Genomic DNA, 25264 nt, shown 5'->3' on the forward strand with positions numbered 1-25264 from the left:
CCTCAATAATTGTAAATATTAAGTACAAACACCTTCGATTGCATGTAATCTGATCAATAATTTATAATTACACAAAAGGTTAACAGTGGACCTTTAAAATAAATTTCTGCCGAAAAAGATCTTTTTATTTTGAAAGGTTTGCAATAGTTTTGTATGTTTTCAAAATAGGAATCAAATAAATATTTAAGAAATGAATGCGGTTAAGATGCTTTGTCGTATATGTTAGCGTTTTTACGAATATGACTGTCATGGTTTTCATTTGACATATCATCCCCTTCGACCACGGAAAACGAATGGTCATACAGATTGTTTCCCTCATTGGACTTTCTGTTCCCGAAATCTGAGCTATCATATGTTTGAACCTCTTAATTTCGCGGTGCATCATGGCTATGATACGCATTTACGTAGGGACAAATTCTTCGATTGTGTATATCATGTAAATGATCATATTCTCCATATCCTGTATCAGTGTAGGTCGCGTCTGTATTTTCCAGTTTCCTTAATTTATTCACGACAGCATACACTGATGTATTGGCTCCACTAAGCCCATAGATTTGGTTTGATAATGACACTGCACTCGTTCTATCTGATGTATTATTAGAATCTTGGTATATTATGTTTGAAAAGTGTGTCTGATTTGTGTCTTCCTTTACAGATTTGGTTGTTTCCTTAAAGATTCCCTTTGATCTGAAACCAAAAGTTTATTTTATATTGAATATATTTCGCAGATAAAATGAAGACTAAATGATACAAATACCGAGTCAAATATTTGCTTAAACACTTGCATAGTATAACCACATTCAAATGGTCTGTTATATATATATTTACAGTGTATTTATTTATAGTCTCTGGTCCAAAAAATTTTGACAATGAATCAAATTTTTGTATAATGAAGATATAATCCTTAATTTAACTTGACTCCCAAAATATATCAATTTACAGCAAGTTTCAATGAAACACTTTTGGCATTTAAATGCCGTTACCGACGTTCTGGCTACAGCGTTGGTAATAATAGTTTACATTACAATTAATGTAATTAACAACACCTCATTTGGAGTATATATATATATATATATATATGTCATCAATGTCATCACATTTCAACGTTTGATTTGATAAATCTGGTGTGTGTTTTTCTTCTTTCTGTTAACGTTATATTAACCTATACGTGAGTATAACATCTTTATAATGTTTTCTATTGAAATCCACATTTTGCTTACACTGTTCTTCATTTGTTTCTAATGTTCAATGTAGACTTTATACAGGGAGCAGTAAAAAAGGGTTTCAATGTTCCCTTACAAGAAAATAGAAGTAAGCTTTGGTTTGATGTAAATATTTTAAATCGATTTCATACCATACGACAAATATACAAGCCTATCTTAGATAAGCAATACATATACCAATCTATCTCCTATAATATTGGCCATTTCCACTATAGTATTGTGTTACTCGTGCAATATCTTAATATGTAAACATGTGGTGTAAACATAGTTTGAACTTAAGTTGTCGTTTGTAATTAGCAAATATGCATTCAATACTGCTGATACAATCCGCGCATTGTAAAAGTTAACAATACGAAAGGTGACCAAATCATGTTCGGACGATGTCCAAACGATGTGCGTTCTCTTCCCGAACACGTAAGAAGATCGTCAAAAACCTTACGAGAATCAGAAAATGTATGCAAAATAAAAGGAAACAGTTTGAGGCGTCGATATGAAATTTTAAAGAGGCATGTAATATTTGTAGAATTTTACCAAGCGACGCTGGTTCGATCAAAGTTTTGACGAATTTTTATATATCCCTGGCAATCTGTGGTTTATATCAGACTCTGACATTAAGGGGAATAAATACCATGTATTATAACATTCAAATCTTTGTTTTGTAAGAGTTCCAAACTCTATAGGCTTTTGGCCTTCTACATATATATATATATACAACTCGTCTAAACATCAACCCAACAATGTTAGATCTGTAAATGTGCTTACGCAAATTTTTGGTTCTTCCCTCGCCGGGATTCGAACCCCATGCTACTGTGATATCGTGACACCAAATCGCCTGCACTGCAGCCGTCCAGCTAGACCACACGACCACCTGGGCTCTATATTTATTTATAAATCGTGTATCTCATATAAGGCCTCATTTATAAAACAATATACATGTATATTTGGATCAAAGAAATAGTTGGCGAAGGTGAGGAAATGAAATGTTGCCCTTTCGTTTTATATTGCAGGGTTTTCCGTAGAGTAATGATATAAGTGGCAGATAATACATGTAAAGTAAATTTCTTGCATTGGTAAACGTTTAGCAATCAAGATAAAACGTTCACAATCAATATTTTACGACTAAATTCGTTTTATATAAAATAGATAGTTCACGTCAATTTAACTGAGGGTATTGTTTCGCTTAATTTTTGATAACATTTTATAAGATTTAATTTAAAATATTATTAAAACAATGATTCAAAATAACAAAAAGACATTAAAAAATACGCAATAAATTAAAATATCTTATTTGATTAATTAACAATCGGAATGTTTCCAATCGATACTGTCCAATCTAATATAGTCAAAAAGGGTGAATAGGGGGCATAAATATGGTCACTACAGGTCATCGTTCAGCTGGCAGTACAAAAACCTGGCCAAAGTGTGGATTCCGTTCAGTTGTTTGGAATATACAAATACGCAGCCAACTATAAATCAATACAAACTAATAACAATTGTTTTTACCCCGCATTTTTAACTCGAAATAATAATTGAAATATCTTTCTGAAATAAAATCCTAACATATAGCATACGCTTAGAAAAACGATATATATGTATATATGTATATAGTTATCGAAGGTACTGTGTTTTTAATGTAATATGCCAGTTGCGCGTTTCGTCTACATCAGACTCATCAGTGACGCTCAGATAAAAATGGTTAGGAAGCCAAACAAGAACAAAGTTGAAGAGCATTGTTGACTAAAAATTATAAAAAGTTGTGCCAAATACGGCTAAGCTATCTATGCCTGGGATAAGAAAATCATTTGTATTTCGAATAATTCATACTTTTGTAAAACAGTGAATTTATAAGAATGACAATATAATTTGACTACTGTTAATTCATTTTTGTTTTGTATAAACAAACACAATTTAACTTTTGAATAAAAAAAAATGTATTTTAGTAGCTAACCTTTTAAATCAGACTTTCCGTAAACTCATACTATTACCCTAATGACATGTGCATTCATTTTTACTTATACATATTGTCTAAAATAGTTACTTACCTTATTTTACAAATAATCAATACAGCTGATACGAAAAGAATACAACATGCACCTAGTATTCCACCAATCATTGCACCTGTTGATTAAACAAAAAAATACATTTCAACCAGCAATTTCATTTTTTCTCCATAAATGTTGAATTTCAACCTTTGAGATATTTTTAAATGTTTTACCCACAAAATTATTTTCAAATAAAGAAATCTTTCATGAAAATAGTGAATAAACCTCACCAAATTTTTTTTTTCAAATTGTACTTTTAACAAAAACAATTCAAAATTTGGTGACTATGTGGAACGCATCTATCCAATCGAACTAATAAAGGATACTACAGATACAGTTAAGGTGGCTTCATATCTTGACTTACATCTAGAAATTGACAATGAGGGTCGGTTGAAGACAAAACTTTACGACAAAGAGATAATTTCAGCTTTCCAATTGTGAACTTTCCATTTCTAAGTAGCAACATTCCAGCAGCACCTGCATACGGGGTATATATCTCCTAATTGATACGATATTCCCGTGCTTGCATTTCCTATCATGATTTTCTTGATAGAGGTTTGCTGCTCACAGGGAAGCTATTAAACCAAGAGTTCTAAATGGTGAAGTTGAAATCATCCCTTCGTAAATTTTACGGACGCCATCACGAGTTGGTTGACCGTTATGGAATAACCGTTTCACAAATGATATCGGATATGTTCCTTACGTCGTAACTACAATCCCCTTCCCTTTCATGAATATGACCTACCGAATTAGACTATTTACCGGATTTGTAATCCCATAAGCAACACGACAGGTGCCACATGTGGAGCAGGATCTGATTACCCTTCCGGAGCACCTGAGATCACCCCTAGTTTTTGGTGGGGTTCGTGTTGTTTATTCTTTAGTTTTCTATGTTGTGTCGTGTGTGCTATTGTTTTTCTGTTTGTCTTTTTCATTTTTAGCCATGGCGTTGTCAGTTTGTTTTAGATTTATGAGTTTGACTGTCCCTTTGGTATCTTTCGTTCTTCTTTTAACACCAATGTATACGATACAAAAAGACAAAACCCAATATTTAATGTAACAAAAACTTCCGCTGACGAAAATTCTGGTACGAGACATGAACTAAATGTTTGGTGGAGTTCGAGTGGGTATTTAAGATGTTTCATAAAAGTCATTTGTACATATTTTATTGATTGACTATCATATAAAGAAAAGTAACAATAATGTGTTAAATTAACTGCTCCACTTTAATTTGTTGATTTGCTAATTAAAAAGGCATTTAAAACCAAAGACTTTAATCAACACATATTTCGTTAAGCATGGGTCTAAAAATACGAAATCTCAATTTCGTCGAGGTAAACATATTTCCGATGCATTTGTAGAAAAACTGGAAAACAAATTTACATATTCCGAAACGTAGTACATGTATACTGGTGTTATGTTAATAACAATCAATTAAGAACAATAAAGATGCTGTTTTTTCATTTTTTTTTCGGGTATAAATTGACACGTGTATTTAATTATATAATATCATTTGAACAGTATGGTAGACGTGTCATACATGTCTCGATTTGCACAACGTACAACTTAATAATATTGCATACAATCCACAAGGTTGTGATAAGCTAAGAATATCAAAATAAGATAAGTATGACGTGCTCTTTTTGCTTTATAACCAACAGCGTGATACTATTTTCGATATATTTATATTTATCGCAGACTTAGAGATGTACATAATAATGGCTGTTAATATTTACCTACAACGGAAAATCCACATGTATTTCAACCTATGTGCAATCTCTAACATGTATAAGTATACTAAGTTATGTTCACATTATATTAGAGAACCTGCAATCCTATCATAATACATAATAACATATACCAATGCATCAGATCTGTTCAAATAAATAGAATAAAAATGAAACAACATTATACGAATTGATCTTTGCGCAATATCTTCAAGTCAAAACATGACGTCATACGAATGAAAACGGTAAAGTTGAAGATTATTCCGGTATGTGTACGCTTTAAATTTTAATACTATAGCATTAAAATGCATTTTTGAGTAAGATTTTGTTTCATTCTCTTATCAATTTCATCATTCGCACTATCACGGATTTCAGCAAGTCAACATGGCAGCTCACTCCTTTGTCCTGACATGTCAACTGAGGATCAGACAGTAAATAAAAGTTATCGAATACAATGTTTAAGTTAAGAATTATAAGGATTAAAAACGTGTTTTGTTTTTGATGAGTTTTGTTATTTGATTTTGCCATGTGATTATGGACTTTCCGAATTGATTTTCCTCTAAGTTCAGTATTTTTGTGATTTTACTTTTTCCTGGATGTTATCTTAAAAAACGGGTCAAGTAATCCTTAGATTAATTTGAAATGCGTAGCTTTTATCTTACAGGAGACTAATTAGAATAACCATGCATATGCATACAGACAACGGTAGTAAATACAGCAATTTTATCTGCGCTTCAGCTTTTCAAATAATCATATTTGTTCTTTTATAATATTCATTATAAGCGCAAGCCATGAAATTGTTACATAACTTTACAAAACGCAGGATTATATATACACTTTGCACAATGAATGCCACTAATCGAAAATGATCTGGTAATCATCAGTAGCAACTGATGTTATCAACGTTCTTTGAAATTACAATATCTCTGAATCTAGATATACGAGAGAACATGTACTTTTAAAAGATAACATGAATAATTTTTACTAAACAACATCTTGTTGTTTTCAATGCACCAACCAATTGATGTTGATTTATCTTCATTGTTGTTTTGATTATTTCTAAAGTCAGTCTCCCTAAAAGTCTTGCGTGCTGCAAATGACAAAAAAAAAATGGTGTATAGTGACGTTTTTTTTACTAATGATTATAACGTAATAAAACAAATATAATTTCAAAATTAAGAAATTTAAATGATATGACAAAAGATACATATACTTATAAAAGGACATTCAAAGTAGATACATTTTACGGGAATGTTGGCGTTCAGAAGGCTTACTTTCATTTTAGTGTTTTAATTATTGTCTCTAAAGATATTGAGTCAAAAAAAATCTTACCTGTTGGACTAGTTTTATGGCTTGAAGATGTAATCAATGGTTCTAATGATGTGCGTGCATGTGCACCCTTGCTCATTTCTAACGTAAATAGCCAACTTTGTGTTATAGTTTTGGTATTGATGGGACCTGTCATGAACAAAATATATACAATTTGATCAAAACTACACGATGAATTGACAAAGCTTAAAATGAAACACAAATAAACATGATAAAGATACAGGGGATAAGCAAATTATATAGTAGAAAACAATATAGACAGTCTAACTGATATTTGGCATATCAAGCGTTAGCGATCGACTGCTCTAACTATCAGAGAATTGTTGTTCTATATAATTCTTTGTCAATTTTATCAACGTAGGCTTTTTTATTATAGGAATTACTTGCCATTAACTGCATTTTAACACAAACGTAGGAAAACTGGGTTTTCATTTCACTTGAATTGGATTCCAAGTATATTTTATTGCAGTATCAATTATTGTGTATTATCATTATCTATTTTTAATGTTTTGTGTATAACCATAAATTACATTTCAGTTAAAGTAACTTATACTTACCTTGGGTATGCAGACTTTTATTACCCTTTGCAAATGTTAACGACTGGCCTGGTGAAATGTTTATTTGTTTATCCTTGCTCGTGTCTATGGTAGTCAACGTACTCTTTGTTATAGTTTCTGTTACAGAGGAATCTGTCATCGAGAAAAGTAATATAAAAAATATACTTACAACCACTGAACATGCTGAAAGATCGATAAAATACAAACTGACCGACAATTACATAATAAATGAATAGAAATGGAATTGAATATTCTTTCAATAAGTAAAAATTGAAGCACAGGCTGAAGCTACCAATTGAACATATCTAGCGTTGCTTGGATTTTTTTCTTCAGTGCTTAAAATTAAATTGTCAGATCTAGATTTAATACGACATTCGATAAGAACCATAACACTGAACCGTATGAGGCATAAAGGGCTACGTGAAAAATTTGATCGACGAATGAAATGCCTATCAAAAGAGCAACACAATTTGTTCCTGCAAGAATGTCGATTTAAAAATAGAATCACCATTAATTGAAAATGTATTGTCAATATCACAAACCTAACACCATGACAATATCATCTGAACAGAACTTGTCGAAACAAGATTGTGTGCATTTAAGGAACTACGAGGGATTTAATTTGTTTTATTCAAATTTCTAAAAGATAAAAAGAAAAAAATCCTTTTTTTTAAATAGGTGTCAAGGATGAAGAAATAGAATGAAGTGTAGTACTAACATTTCAAGATGAGGTTGGCTAAAGTTGTAACACAACAATACCTTAATTTCCCCTATTTAGTTGCACCCATAGTTTCTGATTACATTTTATCTAAAAAAATGTTACCTGCTATACCCCCTCTTTTTACATTTTACATATAATGTGTTTGTTTTGTTCACACATCGTTGACAATATTGTGGAATTTCATGCGACGGTCATACATGTAAGAGGTTAAGTTCGCTATAACACTTAGTTTTATTTACCCATTTGTTTACAAGAACATGCGTGTAGCAAGCCAGTAATATGACAGTTTCCTTTCGTTTAGTGCGTTTGAGCTTTTGATTTTGCCATTTGCTTAGGTAATTTCCTTTTAAAATTTTCCTCGGAGTTCTGTATTTTTTCTTTTTAGACAAAACACAATTTAACTCTTGCTAGTTTTCTAAAAGAGGGACAAAAGATACCAGAGGGAGAGTCAAATTCATAGATAGAAAATAAATGACAACACCATGGCCAAAAATAATAAGACAAACAGAAAAATAATAGCACAACGTAGAAAACTGAAAACTAAGCACCACGAACCCAAACAAAATTGGGGATGATGTCAGGAGCTCCGGATGGGCAAGTAGATCCTGCTCCACATATAGGAGCCGTCGTATTGCTTATCTTATAACAAGGAATAAGGAAGGGTATTCTAGTTACGACATTAGGAACATATCCGATATCAACTGTGAAACGGATATTCCAAAACGGTCAACCAAGTCGTGATGGCATCCGTAAAATTTACGAAGGGATGATTTCAACTTCACCATTTGGAACTCTTGGTTTAAAAGCTTCCTTGTGAGTAGCAATCCTCTATAAAATAAATCATGATAGGAAATACAAGTCCGGGAGTATCATTTGGGAGATATATATTCCGCATGTAGGGGCTGCTGGAATGTTGCCACTTAGAAATGGTAAGTTCACAATTGGGGAGCTGAAATCATTTCTTTTGTCGTAAGTGTTGTTTTCAACCGACCCACATTGTCAATTTCTAGATGTAAGTCAAGATGTGAGGCAGACTAAGTTGTATCTGTAGTATCCTTTATCTCTAGTTCGATGGGATATATTCGTTCTACATAGTCACCAAAATTAGCATTATTTAGTGAGAGAACATCATCTATATAGCGGAACGTACAGTTAAGGGATATTGCTAACTTCTTATCTTTCTTCCTTAGAAGTTCATGTATAAATTCAGCCTCATTTTAAGAAAGAAACAAGTCGCCAATTTGAGGGGCACAATTGGTTCCAATTGAAAGTCCGACAGTCTATTGAAAAACACGTCCTCCAAACGTAACAAATGTGTTCTCAATCAAGAAGTTACGAAATGAAGCATTTTGATAATATCAGTTTTAGAGAATTTTTTATTTGAATCTGTTGGATTTATCCCTCCTCAAGAAAAGATACTTGTATCTACGTTCGCCCTTTTTTTTAATGAAACAAAGTAATACCAACTATTTCAATTTGTCTTGGAATGGGGAAAACTGTAAAATGTAGAAAAAGTCAAATGTGTTAATACTATTGCAAGATGAGAGAGTCTTATATTGTATGTATTCTTAAAGATCTTTAGAGTTTTTAAGTGTCAACATCTGATTCACGCCACCTCTAGAATAGGTAGTTTCACAATAACTTTTGAGCCAGGTTTTGATTGCTGATAAAACATATGTTAATAATTTAGAAAAAAGATTTCGTGGAGCACTTGGAAGACCCAGCAATATTCCGTTATTTGTAAGGACACTTTTAGTAGTTTAGGTATCAAATACAGTGATGGAAGATCCAGTTCGTCATCTTTGATTGGAACTCCAAATGAACAAAGAATAGACCTATGATTATTCAGGTTTTCTCTTTGATAAGTGTCGTGAGGGTATATGTTGAGTTTCCAAGTAAATTTTCAATACCTAATTCATTTATCAAGCAGTTTATATAATGATATTTACACACAAAAACGATATTGCTTGGGGTTTTATCTGCGGGGGCAACAATGTATTTATCATGGAGGTAGGACAAGTATTTTGCAACATTTGGGTCTTTAGAAATTGACGTAGCGTGGGTATTGATAGACCTAAGTCTAACTTAAGCTTCTTAATTCGGATTTGTATTAATGACGTCACAGCCTTAACATGCTTAATCCATTTGGAAATAGTATCTATAAAAAAAAAGATGTGGTATGATTGCCAATGAGACAACTCTCCACAGGAGACCAAAATGACACAGAAATTAACAACTATATGTCACCGTACGGCCTTCAATGTCTTCTTCCTCGGTACTATCCCATTGCCTGGCATAATGTTCGAGTGAATCCATCAGTATTTTGAAGTTGTATTTCTATTCTAAGAAATGAAGCATTTTATAGTTGTATGATGCGACATTATCACCATGATAATGCACGTATGGCTACATTGCTGATGATGATTAAAGTTACAATATTATAACAAAATGTATCAACAGATGAAGTATCACTAGAAAATCTAAAATCTATAGAAACTTCGACAACATTTGATATTAAGATGTGTCACAGGTATTTAGTTCTAAAACAAGAAAACAAAACAAACAGTAAGCAATTGGTTATGCTATTTAATAAACAGAAATAAAACAAAACATGTAATTTCAACCGTTTGAAGGAACTGAATTAGATTGAAATTAATTTCTTCTAGTTGTCTGCCCATAGACCGTTTTTTGTATTCCCGCGCTTCATGGAATATAGCCATTCAACACGACAGGGCCGACTCGACTAGACGTGTTTTTCAGATATAGTAAATAGGGATTCCGATACACTTCATGAAGAAATATCTTTGCGGACCGTTTTAGACGCAGTTAATCGTCAAAAGCAGGATATTGACACAAAAATAAGCGAAAAGATAAATAGTTTGCGCGACGAAATCCATGGTACAAACCAGAGTATGAAGTCTCAAGTTAAGAAGTTGAAGTCGGACTCCAAGTACAAATGGCGTAATGAAAGTAACAAAATTCAATTCAATTATAATACAGAAAGCATTGAAGATTAAACCCATGCTATTTGGGCTATTGACAATGGCAAAGTTGATAATGCTAGAGACATTGTTGCATCCTGCACAAATAGGCTTAAATATAGAAAATCGCAGAAACTTCTGATGTTCGCCAGTACGAGGCAAACCCAATTGCTAGCGATTCTGAAAATGATCCCAAGATTATCAGGGCTGAAAACAGGGTCATTAGGTAGAAAAAAACTAAGAGCAAACCAGAAGCTTAACAGCATCACATTCATGCCACCGCTTGCTCTAGCTTCAACTCTCAACAGCCCTTTCGAGGGTCCAACCGTCTTGGTATGGAGGTTTGCCGTATGCCCAGGACCAGTACGCTGGAAAATCTCAAAGGGGACCATGCTTCAATTGTTGGTCGTACAAATACCGGAGAGTTAACTGCCCCTTCAAAAACAACAAGACAGCAGCATCACACAAAAGAAACTAGCTTTGTAAAAGATGTATATAATTTTGACATTAGGTCTTTAGATAATGAGTATGCTCAAAATTTCTCACATGATTATTACGAATATGAGCAAGATGGTACTGATATTATTGTTAAGGGCAGGCTGAAGGACATTATACAATTTTTGATAAATATTGGTGCTTATGACTATATAATTAATACTATAAGACATGGTTATAAGATACCATGTTATTCTATTCCTCCGTCTACGTATTTGTTCAACAATTTATCAGCTTTGAAAAAATCCGATTTTGTACATACAGCTATTCAAGATTTATTACATAGAGGTTTAATAGTTCAGTATGACAAACGACCCTTTGTTGTTAATCTACTTACTGTATCAGTTCAGTCTAATTTAAAGAAAAGATTGATACTTGATTTGTGAGCGGTAAAAAAACATTCATGGAAACCGAGCATTAAATTCGAGGACATGAGGAGTGTTCAACAGCATATTAAATTGAATTATTCCATGTTTAAGTACGACGTTCACTCAGCTTATCACCATATTGACATTTTTGAACCACACACAGAAGACTTAGGTTTTTCATGGATCATCAATGGCTGTCCTACATTTTTCAAATTTCTTGTTTTACCATTTCGTTTGAGTACAGTTTGTTTTATTTTAACCACACTGACAAGGCCGGTTGTAAAGAAATGGCGATCTGAAAAGTAATTGTGGGAACCTACTAAACATTCGGTTTGGTTAGGTAAATTTATTGATACAGAAAATGGTTTTTACAAAATACCCGATAATAGAATAGATAAGATGATAATTCAATTGATGACATTATATCTTGTTTAACAGGGCGTAAAAGCGTGTATGTGAAAAAAGTTGCATCTGTTGTAGGTCAGATAATATCTACATATTTAGTTATTGGAAATTTTGTTTATTTAATGACTAAACATTTAACTATAGACGTGAACACATCTGTGTCTTGGTATTCTTATATTAAAACTTCTGAATCTAGAATTTAACAGTTACAATTCTGGAAACTGTATATTAGTGAAGTTAATGTAAACATTTTTGTGTTGATGAATTATGTCATAGTATTATCTACATTGACGCTAGTGATACAGGTTTTGGCGGTTATATTGTAGAAACACCACAAAACATTGCACATGGTATGTGGGTTGATTCAAAACGTAGTAATAGTTCAACTTGGAAGGAACTTTCAGCGGTAAAGAAAGGTTTGTTGTCCTTAATTAACATTATATCCGGAAAAAAGTTAAATGGTTTACAGATAACCGAAATGTTGTAAGCATTGTAAGCAAAGGAAGTACAAAAACTATTTTACAGAATATAGAGTTGGATATATGTAGCGCATGTTTGAAGTACAATGTCAACATTGATATAGTTTGGATACCTAGGAAACTAAACGAAAAAGCTAATTTTCTTAGTCGTATCGTTGATCATGATGATTGGGGAATATCAAATTACATTTTTCATTTGATAGAATCTTTATGGGGCCCGCATTATTGGTTTGCTTCAGATGACAATTTCAAGTTACTGGTATATTTTTCTAGGTTTTGGAATGAAAATTCTTCTGGTATTGTTGCGTTCACAGTAGATTGGTATGGGGTTAACGGTCTTTTGTACCACCTGTATTTCTTATACCACGTGTTATAAATTACATGAGACAATGCAACGCTGTAGGTACATTGATTGTTCCTTGTTTGCAATCCGCAAGTTATTGGCCTATGTTATGCCCAAATTGGGGCGATTTCAAAGATCAAGTTATTGCATATGTAGAATTACCAAGCGGTAAGGAGTTTTATACTCATGGTAAAAGCAAGAAGGCCATTTTTGGTAATACTGATCTTACATTTAAGATGTTAGCTTTGAGTCTAGATTTCAGAGGATAATACTGATATGTATGAAGGTTGTAAACCTATTTTGTTTATTAAGCTGTTTATGCTTATCTGCATTTTACAGATTATATGTTAAAGGCTGTGTCAGTGCCTTGTTTGTGTACTAACATTACAATACATATCTGAATTGGTTTTAATTTTGGCATTAAGGCTTTAAATAGCCTAGTTGAGAACTAATATACTAACAAATACCAAAGCTTATGATCAGCATTAAGACTATTGTACATAGTCTTGTGGGATGTACTAACACGTATTTTTCTGTTGATAGTTTCTTACATTTAAGATTCTTTTATTGTTTAATTATTGTTTATACATGTATTTTTGCAGGCCTATGAATTTGAGATTAATTGTTTACCAACAGCTGTGCATACCAATGTTGATGTTCTTATGGACTTACTTTGCGAATCTAAAGCTGAAAGTACCGTTAAAACTTATCATGCAGGATTGATCCGTTGGAAAAGGTGGCATAACGGTATACATCGTTGTGATATTTTACCGGCAAAATCTTAGCACGTAGCCCTATATTTTTCTTTATTAGTTCAGAACAGTCACACTGCTAGTCCGGTTATTTCAGCATTTTATATTTGATTAGTCAAACGTCTCCTACTGAAAATTTAGTTATGTAAGATGTTTTAGAAGGTGCAAAACAGCGATTAGCTACACGAATTGAGAAAAAGGAAGCAGTTACTCCTGAGCTTCTATCTAAAATTTATAGTTCGTCATTTAAGAAATATAATGTTATGTCACAGCGTATTATATGTGCGTGTTTACTTACTTATTCGAGATTTTTGAGAGTGTACGAGCTATTAAATATACGGAGATGTGATCTCATTTTTTAATTAGGTTATATATCTATATCTATTCCGAAAAGTAAAACTGATATTTATCGTGATGGCAATCCTGTGGTTATAGCCTGTATGGATTCCAATATGTGTCCAGTTAAAAATTTAATGTTATGTTTGTTGTGGGCTGATATTTCGTCGGAATCAGAAAAAAGAATTAGGTTGAAATTAATTTCTTCTAGTTGTCTGCCCATATACCGTTATTTGTATTCCCGCGCTTCATGGGATATAGTCATTCAGCACGACAGGGCCGACTCAACTAGACGTGTTTCTCAGTTGTTTTTTTTTTTTGTCTTGCTTATGTGAATTTATTTTATGTTACTGTGGATTCATTTATTTTCGTGGGTATCAATTTTCGTGGATAGAGAAAAAAAACAGACGTTTCGTGGTATACGTAAATTCGTGGATTGCTGATTACAGCACCAAAAAATTAGATACGTAATTCGTGGATTTCCTTTTGATTTAGGAGATCAAATAACCTCCTTGGTTTGATCAATAATAAAACAAAACAAAAAAGAAGGAATTCATTGAATTGTCAAAATCTTCGCTTGGTCATTCTAGGTTAAAGTGCTCATTGATAACTTCGATTACAATAATGGACAGAGACAACTAATCAATTGTTTGTTTTACAATTTATAAATTCTTGTCTCAATTCTATAAGGCATTCAAAACTTTATGATTAGAGGCTCATTTCCCTAATCACGATATAATAAACAGTGATATAAGTATAAGGTGTGAAAATAAATGTTCCTGTCATAAACAATATTACCTACGGACAATATCTCCGTACTGAATCCTATTGATATTTAATCACTGGTAAATCAAATTATGACACGGTAATTAACAACTTGCAGTTTTAATCAATTTTCAAAAGTAAATTATCACTGATATTCGATAAATTTATTATAGATTTAATCAAATACTTGTATCTTCTTACAATGTTACAATGTTTATCGCTAGTCAACACTATACTAGAACTGCCTAACATAACCAGACTCCATACACATTTCTCGGGATTATTCTTCGTTGAATTCTTAAATTCGTGGTTCACTGTGACCCACGAAACCCACGAAAATTGGTATACCACGAATAAAAATGAATCCACAGTATATGAAATGTTTTGATTTCAGTAGTAATTATAAATTACTTGACTATTTTTTGTCGACATGATATTATGTATTATAATGTGCAATTAAAATCAGCACATGGCACCGTCGTGTGGGTATTCAATTTGAATTTTAGTTTGGTTTTTATTAGTCTTAAGTGCTTAGGGTTGGGTAGTCTATGGGGGTAGTAATTGTAAAAGAAATCAGTTATTTGACCTTCACGAATGTGAATTGAAGCAAGTTAATTACTCCTCATTATATAATCATTGATTGTTTGGAGGTCGGTCACAATCAGTTTTCCATTGTTAAAATATGATTTCAAAATTAAATCTGTTGATTAGCATGTATGTAGTATTAAAGGATAAATATAGACAAAGATGTTTCTCGAATAAACGAAGTCAGTTATTACCGCGATGATTACAAATGGCTAGATATAGTTCAATTTTTGTTTTCGAACATTTGCTTTCTCGGAGGATGGAACTCAGATAATTATAATTCATGAAAGAGAAAAAGTCATACAACATAATAATTTTTTTTAATCATTATTTTTTCATTTCAATCAATAGAAAAAAACTTACTTGTTTTGAAAATAAACCAGTTTTTATTTTCACTGCACCAGTCCTCTGATACGTTTAATACCCTTTTTCCGTCAACGACAATAAATACTCCGGAAAAGCATCTCACGGGGTCCTCGTTTAAATCTATTTAAACAATACATAAAATTAATCGAAGTTTTATTTATTAATCATTTATTTTCATCTCAACAATTCATTTGTGTAATTATCAATCACCAATCTGTTTTAGAATACAGGTTTTGTTGTTATTTCGGTTTATAGACAATTTGAATATACCATTGGGATTTATTCATAGACATATCATAATCGACTACTTATTTTATAAACATATGTATTTATGTAATTGTAAGTTGATATATTTGCTCAAAAGAATATTCAAGCTGTTATATCAGTTGATAAAACTACAAATTGTAATTCCGATAATTCCCATCTGTTTCAAGCATTAACATGACACATTTTGTTCAACTAAAGAAACCGAAAACATAGCATGATTTTTTCATTTGGATTAAGAACACTTATTGATACTTTTGAATGTGAATCATTCTGTTATACATATGTTTTGTTAAGCTGTATTTTTTTTTCAATTGAGTTAATACTGTTTCATATATTTCATATGTTCTTGGTAGGCTCTCTCTCTCTCTCTCGTCATTGGTTTGTGTTGCTTAGTCTTTAGTTTTCTATGTTGTGTCTTGTCATGCTTGCGTACCATTAATTATCTGTTTGTCTTTTTTTCATTTTTAGCCATGACGTTGTCAGTTTATTTTCGTTCTATGAGTTTGACTGTCCCTCTGATATCGTTTGCCCTTCTCTTGAACTAACTATTATGTTTGTACAAAGCAGGAACGTTGCACCAACAAGTGAGAAATAATTATTTAACTGCATTGCATATAAACATTAGCATGGAGAAAAAGGGAAATATGTTCTGAGTAGTAATAATGAGTCCACGTAGGTTGAAGTTTGCAAAGTTACCTTTTGTTTTTATAATTTCAATCTCCTCGCGGAAAACATTTGTCCAAGCTATCACTCCACTTTTTTTATCTTGACTTTGACAATAGTTGGAAGCTAGTAGTAACTCGTTGTGTTGTATGCACAAATCCAAGCTTCCGAAATAATCTAGATCCCATTTTTCTACTTCTGATCCTACTAACATTAAAGGTAGTGTTTTTGTTAAAGTCAGATTAATTTAACAGTGCAACTGTTCACAAGCTAACTCGTTTTATATTAGAACGAATAAAATATATACTAATGTCATTGAACAATTCCATTTCATAAAAATATGAAGACTGTTTTAATTAAAGATCAAACGGGAAGGACGAATTTAAACCTCAGAAATTACAAAGCAGAATGTTATGCATGAATATTTCTCAAATGGTTTTTTCCAAAGATCCTCTGAATTATTTCGTTTTGTAGAACAAGTCACATTTAACATTAAAATAATATAATGAAAATAAGTATTTTTCTGGGTAGGTATATATCAAATCATTTCCAACGTCTAATAAGGACTAGGGATGCTCTAGAGGTTATGTAATTATATTGAATCCATCACTGCAACGAGTGTATTACGAGATCTCTGCATTTTAAGTCGAATATGTCAACCCTGGGTATATACCATTAGGTTACACATCTATAAATATTATAGTTTTGTACATGTTTAATCACTTATGAAAGAAATACTATTGTCATATTTCAATTTCTTGCACACAATGGTAATAAATATTACTAATTAGTAATTAAAACCAGGTATACATTGTATGCAACTGTCATGTCTTATGTAGACGAAAAGCGTGTATGGCGTACTAAATTATAATCCCCTTTGATAACTTATTGAACTGTTGGCAATGTTTTGATATTTTGAATGGGTAAACTCAGATGTCTTTCTAGAGACTTTATTTCCACTCTGGCTTGCAACTATATGTAAAATAATTTTTCATGGTTTTGTTTTCCCCATTAAAAAATTACTACATTTATTTTAATATATAATGTCATTTCAATTTGTAGAATAGGCAGTGCATTTTTGACTTATGAGTAGGAATATTCATTTGGAAATCATCCGCCTATATTTTACTCTAAACGGTACAAGCAAGCATATCGATGACAATACTTGGCGAGTTCACTGCAAAAAAATGACAGTAAAATTGGACAATGTTGGATGCACATGTGCTTCAATTGAACCAATCTCATAAGTAAATAACTGTAACAGTACACAGTTTTGAATTAAATGTTATACAAAATATGGCTTATACAAATCGTGCATTATAAAAAAAAGTTGATGCAGCTGGTAAGCAAATTATAGTTTGTTGCTCTAAATTTTATTTTTTACGGGATAATGTCACAAAAATAAACTTTAATTTCACACATTAATCACAACATTTGTATCAGTCCCCGAGGGTATCATCAATTCAGTAGTCAGGTCTTCGGTACTGACATGATTTAACAAACTTTACAAAAATTATCCGTTTATAAATTTTGAAATTATTAAGAAACTAAGGTTTCAACTCCCTCGGGCAAAGTTGGCTCAAGATGAATTTGGCTATCTTTTTTATGTATTTTTGGCATATAGCTCTTTAACGATTTCGGTACTTACACATCTTCGGATTTCAAATGTTTGGCTTTGCGCGTTCCTGATGAAGGTAAATCCAGAAAAGCGCTTCGGCCGGTAGAAATTGTTAAACGTTTTGTTTTCAATTTTTTACATCACCGGGTCGATACCTCTGCTGGTGGACTATCAGTTCCCGAGGGTATCATAACCTCAGTTGTCAGTTCTTCGGTACTGAAATGATTTAACAAACTTTACTAAAATTGTCTGTTTATAAATTTTGAAATTATTAAAAAACTACGGTTTCAACCCCTTAGGCAAAGTTGGCTTTGAATTTGGCTATCTATTTTATGTATTTTTGACATATAGCTCTTCAACGGATTCGGTACTTATACATCTTCGGATTTCAAATGTTTGGCTTTGATCGTTCCTGATGAAGGTAAATCCAGAAAAGCGCTTCGGACGCAAGAAAGTATTAAACGTGTTGTTACAAATTTTTGTATTCAGCAATTCCTCGAATCGACATTGTTTCTTTATTTTTATTGGATGTTATCATTGCAGTATATAAATGCAACCAAGTTTATATATTTATGTTTTTATTCTAAATTTAAAGTATTACCACATCTACCAACGATGCTGTTGTCCACTGAACTGCATCGCCTCCCTTCCAAGCGATTCATCAAATGCTTAGGCGTATTACACGAATCACAACATACGGTTGTGCAGTTTCCGGGGTCTGAAGACATACTTACTAGACCATCATAATCTGTAAGTAAAAAGAGATCCGTCGTCTTTCAAACATATGCAATTTGAGTAAACTACTCTTAAGAGATCGTTAAAATAATTAAAGTATGAAGAATTGTCGTATAAAGTTATGGGAAAAAATTATAAGGATGAGTTTCAACATAAAATATTCGACATTTGGACATGAAATTGATTCTAAAAAAAACGAAAATATCTATCAATTACAATACAAAGATACAACGTGTTTATACACCTAAAAAACTTCGTTAAATGTTTTGCTTGCAGATAATATATATATACAAATGTATTTTGCTTACTTAAATGATGTACCCCAAAAAAATTTAATTTAATTCATTATTCTATCATTTATTTTTTATTACAATACACGTAATTTTCTCAGTAAATTGTGTTTATAAGATATAACAGTGTGTGTTCTCATTCAAGCCTGTGATTTATGCCTTGTATTTATTAATAACACACTCAGGTACTCATTGTGTGCAATAGGATCAGCTTATGTAGTATACAAGAAATATAATGATTTTTATATCAAGGAATACATGTACACGCATTAACCGTGTTTACGAACACGAAGAATAAGATAATAAAAAGTGAGCACGATGTAATTAGTAAGTAAAGAATATTTGTTTTATATATTGACTTGAAAAAAAGGGGCGAAAAATACAAGACAGCCATTCAAATTATTAGATCGAAAAAAAATTGACAACGCCATGTCTAAACAAGAAAAAAACAAACAGACAAATAATAGAACACAATACACAACATAGACAACTAAAGACTAAGCAGGAACCCCACCAAAATCGTGGGGTGATCTCAAGTGTTCCGGATGGATTAGCAGATCCCTTAAAAGACTTGAACTGTACATTGTTTACAATTCTTATATCAGATATAATTCTAATTGAATCCAATGTTTTTTCGTTCGTCATTGAAATTAAACCATAGACTATAACATCACATATTCAGACTACAAATAGTTGAATATAATCTAATTAGCACTTTACTGTACCATAGTTTTAGTATTCCAATTTTCATGTACTCAAATATAATATTTTAGAGAAATTTTAAGAAAACAAATCAGTATGTGATATTAAAAATTCACTTAATCATACGATACAGTAAAACGGTTCACTAAAACATGTACACGTTAATATCATTGTCTTTGTGGACAAATGTCAATACATATACGTTAGTTATATTGATGTGACTTACCCTGATATACGAAAAAATTGACTGAACTGTGACAGCTTTGCATAGACTTTTGATAGATTCCATTGATGAGCTTCGGCTGACAAACACAATTCTATAAACCAAAAGATAAGTATAGTATCATATAAATGTACAGCATGCGAAATAATCTTGGAAGTTGTGAACTTTTTATAGATATTAGAAAACTAATAAGTGTTAGTCTAAAAGAATAATTCAGAAGATTATTTCATAATGTGACATGATCATATTTAACTTTACAGGGAAAGATTTTACTTCGAATTCCAATAACAATAAAGTGTACTTCACTTACGCTCTGATTCTTTTTCCTGTAACCAAAATAACTTCCTATGTGCATGATGTTTTCAGAGTCACATTTGTGTTTACACATTCCAATTGATGACACTGAGTGAAACGGGTTATCTGGATTTTCCCAAATTTGATAACACCCTTAAAGAAACAAATGTGAAATCATTAGGTTCATCGATTTCTTCTATTTCAATATTCTATTTACTGTTTAAAACCGTTACAAAATCTCCTTGTGAAACAATAATGTAAATCCTCAACGTGGATGTCACTATCAAGATATAGGCTACTGCGCCAACAATACATTAAAACTCAAGGACCTTTTGGTAAGACGTTAACACTTACAATCCTTTTTTCACAAGGCGCAAAACATACTTTCCTGCATGTTAAGATCATAATTTTACGAAACAAATTATGAATGTAAACATTCTATATCTATCACGGAACACCGTACCGTAAGCGGTTTTTTAGTTACTAGCATAATGACTTTTCGAAACTATTTTGAGTCTTGATGTCAGGCTCTATTTGTATAAATTGACGTATAAATTGAATACATGTTTTTTTGTGACTCTATATGTCAATTGTATTGTTTTTTTTTTCTTTTGCTAAAGCCCCAGTCCCACTAGACCACGATCGCTCCACGCTCTTCGCGATCTAAAATAAATTCGGTATGAGCGGCATAAAAATGTAAATTTTCGTTTCTTTCACGATGATACTACGTCCTCATTACGCTTCTACAAAATCCCGCTACGATTATACCACGTTCTCACCGCGCTTATTCTGCGACCTCACTACGCTTATTAAAATCTTTATACGCTCATCACGTTCTCACTACGACCATACCACGATTTATCCGATTGCAACCACGCTTACATTGCGATTATAACACGTTCTTACGACGATTATACTGCGTTTATACCGCGATCTTACTACGTTCTCAGCAATAACGTCAACATCGTGTTCCATATCAATACAGTGCCATTCCTTCTATTTCTGATTAATACGTATATTTCTCGGAAAAAATACAGTCAAGCCATAAAAATCTACTTGAACACGTAGTCGTGGTGGTAGGGGTTGATGTAGAGGTAGAGGGAGCTCTAATAGTAACAAATCCTGACCAAGCAGAGATGTCGGACCGACCAATCCAGCCTAAATCACAACCTATTGCTAAAGCTCAAATGACGATATTTGAGTGAACGATATCAGAGATAACTCAGATGTGTCAATAGATATTGGAAGATGTAATATGAGTGCCAATGAGACAACTCTCCATCCAAGTAACAATTTATAAAAGTAAACCATTATAGGCGGAGGTACGGCCTTCAACACGGAGCCTTGCCTCACACCGAACAACAAGCTATAAAGGGCCAAAAAATTAGCTAGTGTAAAACCATTTAAACTGGAAAACCAACGGTATAATCTATATAAAAACGAGAAGCATTGTTTGAGCCGTTAGAGAAAATGGACAAGCAGTCCTAATTAGATACAGACAAACGATACCTGGACCAAACTAATATATTTTATGTGAAAATGACAATGAGAATGATGGTCGTAGTATGAACGTAGATGGTCGTACGTAGAGCGTGCTATAATTATACAATGGTCGTGAACAGCGTGTTGTAATCGTAGTGGAAGTGTAGTTGCGTCGCGAGGAGAACATGATTGTCGTAGTGAGGTCGTAATGACGTCGCTGTGAGATCATAACGCAGTGTCTCCGAATAGAATCACGCTTTCGATACGCTTTCGCTACGATGGTATAGCGATCTTTGCGATCTTACTTCGATCTTAGTGCGCTCTCACTACGTTTCTACTACGACCTTATTTTGCCACGACCGCACCACGATTGTTTTGAACATGTTCAAAGTTGGCCACGCTCATCACGATCTTGAAGACCTCACAACGACCGCGATACGACATAACTGCGATCATCATGAATTTGCATTTTTTTCACAGATCGTAGTTAGATCATGGCCTAGTTGAACTGCGGTATTATATTTGAACTCAACTAATTAATTTTTCATGTCATCAGTTTTTATTCTTTTTTTTCCCAGTTGTTGTCACGCGTGGACTTTGACCTATATCTTATTCTAGCTCATTTCAGTTCAGAGCCTGCAATACGATACAGCTGTTGATTATGCCTTTTGATTTTTCCTCGGAGTTAGGTAATTTTGTTATTTTACTTTAAATACTTTTAAAATATGTTACCAAATCTTAATACCGATTATTTCAATCCAGGGTGTTGGTTCCTTGTAGATAGCCTGCCCAATCCAAAACTTTTGTTCGTCTTGAATGACGCTCGTTTGTAGGTAGTCATGGCGGTTTTCTAAATCAAAAGGTTTGCATATATCCCTAGCTGTATTCCAAGTTATGCCTGGAACATGATGATGGACTATTGTTTGCAATGATCGTCCTACATAGATATAAATTGGTTAACATCAACTGTACCAATACTTAAATAAACATGGATAGTTACACAGAAATAAGATATGATCATTTATTAACAAGGTTAGTGGATAATGTATGAAACTTCCCATGTATATACCAAACTGGTCCATTACAGACTAACAGGACTTTAAAACAGGGTCATTACCAACAAACGGGACTGTTAAGAAAAATAGGGCCGTTATATTAAAAAAACAGGGATATTGTGATAAAAGAACAGGACCATTATAAAAAAAATGGCCTGTTAGGAATAATCAAGGTCATTACGATTTGCAGTAGTAATCAAATAAATAACATGTATGACGGAAATGAAACAGCATTTTAAATTCCAAAGAAACAATACTGAGTATCGTATTTGACCTAGTTTTCAAGTTATTTCTCATTTTATGATGTGTATATGTCGTGTACAAGTTGCAATTTTGTACAGGTTATAACATGTACAAAAATATTGTACATGTTATAACTTGTATAATGTAAAAATACAAGCTATAACATGTACAAAAGTACCTCATACATGTTATAACCTGTACACAATATTGCTTAAAAATGGTTTTAACTTGTACAAAATTAAAGATAAATCTTAATGAAATAAAATATACTTTTAAATTCACCAATGCATAAAGAACAACAATAAATAGGCCAGAACGTGTGTTTTTCTGTAGAGGACAATCATCACAAAGTTTCAGAAATATATATTTCATGACTTATGTTGGCAAAATTAGTTTTCATGTAATTGTATGTTTTATATAGTCCATCATGGCTTAAATAAGTGTTACACTATTTACTAAAAGCTTGCATTTCCTCAATGACAATTACATTAGATACTAGAAACTAAATTCTTCCAAAAATTTAAAGAACGATGCCTAATAATTTTGGGTAATATCTAAATAAAGACTAAAACAATGTCTATATGCTTACTCTGTAAAAGCAAGAGAGAGCTGAAATAGTTTTCATTGGACCATGCTTCATTATCAATATCTTTAGATCTACTCTTCAACATTTTTTGCCTTCAGCATGACTTATGTAAATTTATAACTCAATTTTTTTTTATAAACTATAAGATCATTGCATGAGGCGAATGTCATTTTAATGTTTAAAATATACATCCTCTACTTTGAAAGCATGTATTTGTGTCCTGTGGATGTTGTCTGCTCCATGGGCTGGTTGTTGTCTTTTAGACGTATACCCCATTTCCATTTCAAATTTTATTTGTAGACACATCAGTCCTGGCTATCCTCTTATATCTTTTAGTGTCAACTAGAATAAAATTACTTTACTTTTGCCTTCAAAGCGGACACTCACAATTATAATTCATCAAATAAAGATATGTCCAAAGATAGTCATAAGAGGATCATAAGACATGTCCTAAGATATATCTTATGACAAGTCTTAGGAATGCTTCGTAATACCGACCCCTGGACATTAACTGTATCAAAAAAGGACAAAACACACTAACATGGAGAAATAAAAAAAAAGTTATGAAAATATTATTGAGGTCAATAACATCTGTTGCGATAATAGAAACATATCCTTATTTTCCGATTTTGTACAAGTTAAAACCATTTTTAAGCAATATTTTGTACAGATTATAACATGTACGAGGTACTTTTGTACATGTTATAACTTGTATTTTTGCATTATACAAGTTATAATATGTACAATATTTTTGTACATGTTATAACCTGTACAAAATCGCAACTTGTACACGACATATACATTTATTCAATTCTGAGTTTTAAAATCACAAAATTAATGTATTTTTATGGCATACATTGCTTTGAGTAGGACAACAATTATTCTGTATTTAAATTTACCTGTTATTCCAACACGTCACTTTTAAGGTGTCTTTTTAGTATTGCATTTGGTGTAATCAGATATATATACAATTGTTCCACAAACAAAAATCGGTTTGGTTTGTTTAAAAATATCTCATTTAATGTTTGGTTAGTAAACGTAATGAGAAATGGGAGTTATCAAATTGACCCTGTTATTTGTCCTCGGTAAGTTATAAGGCCTTGAACGCTGTTATGTCTCTATGCATCATGCCATTGCATGAACAGGGCCATTATGAGAACAACTTTCAATTATTACTTAACTATTATGTAACCGATTCCAATATGAACACTTTTTTGTTTAATGTTCTCTTTATTACTCATCCAAATGCCGTTGAAAAAATTGGATCATTAATATCATCAAAATCATCATAATGAAACGAACACAGATCAATAAAACTATTCTCTGTCATGGAAATTGTATGAAAGAGAACATTTTGTCGTCCTTGTTAATACATTACACAATTGACACAAATGACTGACTAATGTTACTCTCCAGTATAAACAAATATATCTTAACACTAATAGTACATGTATCTATATTGTAATGAGATAAGAGGATAAAAATTTCGAAAACTTACCATAAGGAATCCATATAATCAGTAGTAGTACATTAAGCATATCAAACGGCTATATTTACATAACTTGAATCTGATTTATCATTGTTTATAGTTTTGATCACACGAGGAAGTAGACAGTCGGCACGTAACTGATA

At 32.3% G+C, this 25264-nt stretch overlaps 1 protein-coding gene across 2 annotated transcripts; it reads right to left on the reverse strand.

Moving 5' to 3' along the window:
• Window positions 1-201: 201 nt before the first annotated feature.
• LOC143054019 (uncharacterized) lies at window positions 202-25264 on the reverse strand. Of its 2 annotated transcripts, none has more exons than XM_076226864.1 (12): window positions 25131-25264; window positions 22494-22685; window positions 20283-20419; window positions 19976-20066; window positions 18624-18770; window positions 16438-16608; window positions 15472-15594; window positions 6879-7010; window positions 6325-6450; window positions 6011-6082; window positions 3266-3341; window positions 202-687 (listed from the first exon to the last, which is right to left on the reverse strand). In XM_076226864.1, the coding sequence occupies exons 1-12, from the start codon at window positions 25168-25170 to the stop codon at window positions 366-368; spliced, it is 1629 nt and encodes a 542-aa protein (XP_076082979.1). In that variant the 5' UTR covers window positions 25171-25264; the 3' UTR covers window positions 202-365. The 2 variants fall into 2 exon arrangements, with proteins under 2 accessions (XP_076082979.1, XP_076082978.1); XM_076226863.1 differs by having other exon boundaries at window positions 16438-16611.

Source organism: Mytilus galloprovincialis, chromosome 12, assembly GCF_965363235.1.
Source record: "Mytilus galloprovincialis chromosome 12, xbMytGall1.hap1.1, whole genome shotgun sequence".
Taxonomy (NCBI): domain Eukaryota; kingdom Metazoa; phylum Mollusca; class Bivalvia; order Mytilida; family Mytilidae; genus Mytilus; species Mytilus galloprovincialis.